This window comes from Elephantulus edwardii, unplaced genomic scaffold, assembly GCF_000299155.1.
Source record: "Elephantulus edwardii isolate Elephantulus edwardi_28Jun2011 unplaced genomic scaffold, EleEdw1.0 scaffold00140, whole genome shotgun sequence".
Classification (NCBI taxonomy): domain Eukaryota; kingdom Metazoa; phylum Chordata; class Mammalia; order Macroscelidea; family Macroscelididae; genus Elephantulus; species Elephantulus edwardii.
In genome coordinates this window covers 7,396,344-7,402,510 of record NW_006399890.1, presented here as the reverse complement: position 1 = coordinate 7,402,510, position 6,167 = coordinate 7,396,344, and the positions used below count along the sequence as shown (strand labels likewise).

General features: G+C 36.9%; 1 protein-coding gene across 1 annotated transcript in view; it reads right to left on the bottom strand.

The window, feature by feature from the left end:
- The window catches only part of TXNDC16 (thioredoxin domain containing 16), a 118,787-nt gene extending 113,230 nt beyond the window's left edge, over nt 1–5,557 (bottom strand). Inside the window, 1 exon segment of the mRNA XM_006894373.1 lies at nt 5,398–5,557. Coding sequence (XP_006894435.1) covers nt 5,398–5,557 — 160 coding nt within the window.
- Nucleotides 5,558–6,167: the final 610 nt, after the last annotated feature.

Here is a 6,167-nt window from a genome sequence, read left to right as displayed (position 1 = left end):
TCTATTCAACTCTTTCGTATCTTGAATTCTTCCCTCTGCTTTGGCTTCTCTGCACTCCGGTGCAATTTTCAGAGTCTCTTCTGACATCCGTTTTGGTCTTTTCTGCCTCTTCTCTCTTTGTAATGAATGTCTGCACTCTTCTTGGATGATACCCTTGACATCCTCCCACAACTCACCTGGTCTTCGCTCATTAGTGTTCAAGGCCACAAACCTGTTCCTGAGATGGTTCTGAAATTCAGGTGGGATAGACTCAAAGTCATATTTTGGTTCCTGTGGACTAGGTTTAATTTTCCTTAGTTTCAGCTTGAACTTGCATATAAGTAGTTGGTGGTCTGTTTCACAATCAGCCCCTGGCCTAGTTTTCACAGCTGATATTGAGCTTCTCCAGCGGTTCTTTCCACAGATGTAATCAATCTCATTCCTATGCATACCATCAGGTGAAGTCCATGTATGTAACCTGCATTTATGTCTCTTAAAAAAGTATTTGCAAAAAAAAAGTATTTGCAATGAATAAGTCATTGATTGTGCAAAATTCAATCATCCTCTCTTCAGCTCCATTTCTGTCACCGAGTCCATGTTTTCCACCTACTGAATCTTCTTCTCTATTCCCAACTTTTGCATTCCAGTCACCCATTATACTATGGTGAACTAATTTTTGACAAGGAAATGCAATCAGTTGAGTGGGGAAATGACAGCCTTTTTAACAAATGGTATTGGCAAAATTGGAAAACTATCTGCAGAAAATTCAATCAAAATCCACACCTCACTCCATAACAAAAAACAACTGAAAGAAGATCAGGGACCAACGACTAAAATCGAGGACTATAAAATTCATTAGAGAAAAACATGGAAGAACTCTAGAATCCCTCATCCACAATATAAACAGTCTTCCAAATCTTTGAAGTCTTCCTGAAAAACCTATAACCAGGAGAGGATAAAAATACATGAATGGGACCTTCTAAGAATAAAATCCCTACGCACACCCAAAACCTCTCCAACAGGGTAAAAATGGAAGCCACAGACTAGGAAAAAATATTTGGTAATGAAATGTCTGATAAGGGACTTATATGTAGAATTTATAAAACACTCAAGCACCAAACCAAGAGAAAGGTAAACAACCCAATTGAAAACTGGGCACAGGAAATGAACAAACATTCAGATGGCGAACAAACGCGGCATTCGGATTGCAAACAAACTCATGAAGAAATGTTCAAAATCCCTAGCTCTAAGAGAGATGTAAATCAAAACAACTATGAGATATCATCTCACCCCAGTAAGAACAGCAAAATTTAACGGAAGTGCAAACGACAAATTCTGGTGAGATTGCAGAAAAATTCTAACCCTTATTCACTGTTGGTGGGAGTGTAAAATGGTGCAAATGGAAGACAATATGGAGTTTTCTTAAAAAGTTAGAAATAGAAATACCATTTGACCCAGCAATTCCACTACTGAGAATATCCACTAAAGAAAAACCATAACCGCCACCCAAGCAGATATATACTCACCCATGTTTATTGCTGCTTTGCTTACAATAGCAAAGAGTTGAAAACAACCCAGGTATCCATCAACAAACAAGTGGATAGAGAAGCGGTGGCATATTCACACAATGGAATACTATGCTGCATTGAAAAATAAGGAACTCAGGAAATATTATACAAAATGGGTGACCCTGGAGGACATTATGCTGAGTGAAATACCTCAGTCACAAAAAGACAAATACTGTACAGTGCCACTGTTGTAAAGCAGGGCTGACATAGGGGTTGGGGGAAAGTAAGAAGGATAAATAATGTATACTGCATTGAAACAGATGAGGGAGAGAACTGTTTAAAAGGAATATAGAATTAGGTATCATTGTCATGACAAGAGTCCAGAATGAAAGCTGCATAGTGGAGTAGACTGGAGGAGGGGAGGAGGGGAAGTTGTGTAACAGTGAAAGAATTTTTTTTTATTTTTCAAAGAGAAAAGCAAATGTGGAAGGATGGGCAGGGAGAAAAGTGTGCAACAATGAACGAATGGAAACCCAAAGTCTCTGTAAACTTCCATTAAAATAAGTGTTTTAAATAAATTCAATGAGAAAAAATATTTATGACCTACATAAATATATCCTTTAAACATATTACAAAGACTGAAGAAGAAGAAAAAACCAAGACGGATGTCAGATGAGACTCTGAGTATTGCATTAGAGCACCGAGAAGCCAAAGCTAGAGGAAGAAATTAAGAAATTAAAGAGTTGAAGAGAAAATTTCAAAAGGCAGCTTGGGATGACAAAGCAAGATACTATAATGAAATGTGCAGAGAGCTGGAGTCAGAAAATCAAAAGGACCAGACTCACTCAGCATTTCTTAAGCTGAAGGAGCTGAAAAACAAATTCAAGCCATGGGTGACAATACTTAAGGATAGTTTGGGTAGAATGCTGAATGATCCAGAAAGTATCAAAAGAAGATGGAAGGAATATACAGAGTCACTGTATCAGAAGGAATTGGCTGACACAGAGGAATTTCGTGAAATAACATATGCGCAAGAGTCTAAGGTGATGAAGGAGGAAGTTCAAGTTGCTATGAAGGAATTGGCAAAAAACAAGGCTCCAGGAGTTGACTGCATACCAATTGATTTATTTCAACAAACAGACACTGCCCTGGATGTGCTCACTAAGTTGTGCCAGGAAATCTGGAGGACAGCCAGCTGGCCAACTGATCGATATTTGTTCCCATTCCAAAGAAAGGTGACCCAACAGCATGTGGAAATTATCGAACAATATCTTTGATATCACATGCAAGCAAGATTCTGCTGATAATTATACAAAAAACGTTTGGAACAATATGTCAACAGAGACCTGCCAGATATGCAGGCGAGATTTAGAAGAGGTTGTGGTACTAGGGATATTATATCTAATGTTAGATGAATCTTGGAAGAAAGCAGAGAATACCAGAAGAATGTTTATCTGTGCTTCATTGACTATACAAAGGCTTTTGACTGTGTGGATCACAACAAGCTATGGCTGACTCTGAGAAGAATGGAAATCCCAGAACATTTGATTGTGCTAATGCAAAACCTAAACGTGGACCAAGAGGCAGTCGTCAGAACGGATGGTTCAAAATCAAGAAAGCGGTCCATTAGAGATGTATTTTGTCTCCATACCTTTTCAATCTATATGCAGACCAGATCATCTGAGAGGCCGGACTGTACGAGGAGGAATATGGCATCAAGATTAGTGGAAGAATCATAAACAACCTGCATTATGCAGATGACAACCCTGCTCACTGAAACTGAGGAGGACTTGAAGTGCTTGCTGCAGAAGGACACGGACTGCAGTCTTCAATATGGATTGAAGCTCAACATCAAGAAAACAAAGATTCTCACCAGTGGGCCAACTGGCAGCATCAGTATAGATGGTGAAGAGATTGAGATAGTGAACAGTTTCAGTTTACTTAGTTCCACTGTCAACGCTCTTGGAGACGAATTGCATTTGGAAAGTCAGCTGTGAGGGACCTCTCAAAAGTACTGTGGAGCAACAACATCAGGCTGGAGAATAAGGTGTGCTGCATCCAGGCTATAGTCTTTGCAGTTGTGTGCTATGCATCAGAGAGTTGGACAATGAATAGGAATGATAGAAAGAGAATTGATGCCTTTGAGCTGTGGTGCTGGAGAAGAGTGTTGAATATACCATGGACTGCTAGAACAAACAGGTTTGTCCTGGAGAGGGTGAAGCCAGAATGTTCCTTGGAGTCAAGGATTCTGAAGCTTCGTCTGACATATTCTGGGCATGTTGCAAGGAGGGACTGGTCCTTTGAGAGGGACATCATGTTTGGGAGAGTGGAGGGACAGCACAGAATAGGAAGACCCTCGATGAGATGGAGTGATTCTGTGAGTGGAGTGTTGGGAATGAGTGTGTCTGAGACAGTGAGGTTGGCACAGGATAGAATGGCATTTAGGACTCTTGTACATAGGGTCGCTATGAGTTGCAAGCGACTCAATGGCACATAACAACAACAACAACAAGCATATTAGGTAAAATCTATTAAAATAAGTAAGGCAAATGGGAAAACATAATTATTTTTCAAACCTGTATGGTGAGAACATCTCAAAAAATCAAATGGAGAAAATGAGAACTTTATAATATAGTTAATATAGCTCACAACTCACAGGCAAAACAAATAAACTTTTCAAAAAGCTTACAAGATATTTATAAATATTGATAACATCTTAGTCTCAAGTTGTTCTCAAAAGGAAGAAAAAATACATCATTCCAATCCTCTTTATTTTATTCACAGAAATAAAAACTGACTTTAATAAGAAAAGTATAACCAAGAAAACCCACTTTCACATCATATAGGAATGAAAAAATAACCTCAGTAACTTTTTTTCATTTTAATACTTTTTTTAGTAATTTTAATGGACATTTACAGAGATTTTGGATTTTGCTGCACTTCTCTCCCCGCCCAGCCCTCCCACATCACCCCAGTTTGCTCCTCTCTCTGAAAAGTAAAAGAAACACTCCCTCCCTGGTACACAATCCCCCCGCACCCCTCCGACCGCCCCAAGTACATTCCACTATGCAACCTTAATTGTGGACTCTTGTGATACTAAGTAACTCTTGTGTCAAAGAAGAAATAATTTCTCAAGTCACATTTTATTAAAATAATAGAACACTCTCCAATATGTACACTGGAATATTTATACTCTCAAAATAAGGAATGATAAAAATCAATAAATATCTACCTATAAATAAGTAAAATAAAATAAAATGTCTACCTATAGAGATTTAAGCATAAGTCTATGTGATCACCATGATTTCTGCCCATTTTTCCTAGTTACTTAACATTAGCACCAATCTAGATGTCACTATGAGGAAATCTGCAAATATAAATACCTTACACATGTAAAAGGTGGATACTGAATAAAGACTGAGGAAATGTAAAAAAAAGGGGACCATTCAAATTATTAGTTATTTTCAATAGTTGTATTAGTTAATTCAATATAATTAATATTAAAGCTGAAACAAAGTGTTAAACTAGAACAGTAATAATACTATAAAGTTGGGAAAATGTGTTTAAATATTAAAAATATTGACAGTATACTTCTATATCTATTCTAGAAATAACTAGAGAAAATTCCTATCAAAGACCAGTTACTCAAATAATTTCAATGAATCCTCATAACAACCTCATAAAGACAGTAATGTTTGCCAACAATGTTAAGGAGAAATTAATGTACTTGACCAAGATCACAGAACAAGTCAAATGGCAGGATTCTGACTCTTTAAGAACATTATAGTAGTAGCAGGTATATAGCACATTCTACTTATCCCAACAGAAAGTTCCCACTGAGCCTGTTGATTAAATACCAATATAAACATTACAAGGATCACTTTAGAACCAAAAAAAAAAAAATACTTACCAGTTAGACAGAAATAAGCTAATGAGGCTTTTCCAGGTTGCAATGTATTGAAATATTTCTGAGGACTCAGTTCTGGTAGAGTGGCTGCTGTGGACTTGTTTATAATGCACATGATGACAAAAGAAAATCCAAACCTAAATATACAGAAGCTCAAAAACATTCTCAGTAGAAATCGCAGGTGAGCAGGGTATTTGGTTTTATTCCCTGCTATATTCTATTCCCAAAGATAATACCTAGAACAGAAAGAATGTTCAAGAAAATTTGGCTTCAATTAATTTGTTAAGTGAATGAAGTAAAATCTGCCAAAAAAGAAAAATAAAAGTTAAAGAACCATTTCTATTCTTTTAGCTAGTACTTTACTATTTCTAGTAAAAATTTGAGGAAGATGACCCACAGTGACAAAGATTCTAAAACATAATTAAATTTTTTATTTCTGCAGAAGATAGTAAAGGTATCTGGGAAATGCAATACCAGCATTTCAAATTTATTTTTGTATCCCCCTTTCCAAGATCATTTTACTATGCAGCTATTATTCTGGACTCTAGTTATGAAAATAATACCTAGTCATATATTCCTTTTAAACAATTTTCGCCCTCATTTGTCAGTATACATTATTTATCCCCTCTTTTTTTTCGTTTCCTCTCAATCCCAATGTCAGTTCCACTTTAAAACAGTGGCACTATGCAGTACTTGTCCTTTTGTAACTGAGATATTTCATTCAGTATAATGTCCTCAGGGATCACCCATTTTGTATAATATTTCCTGAGTTC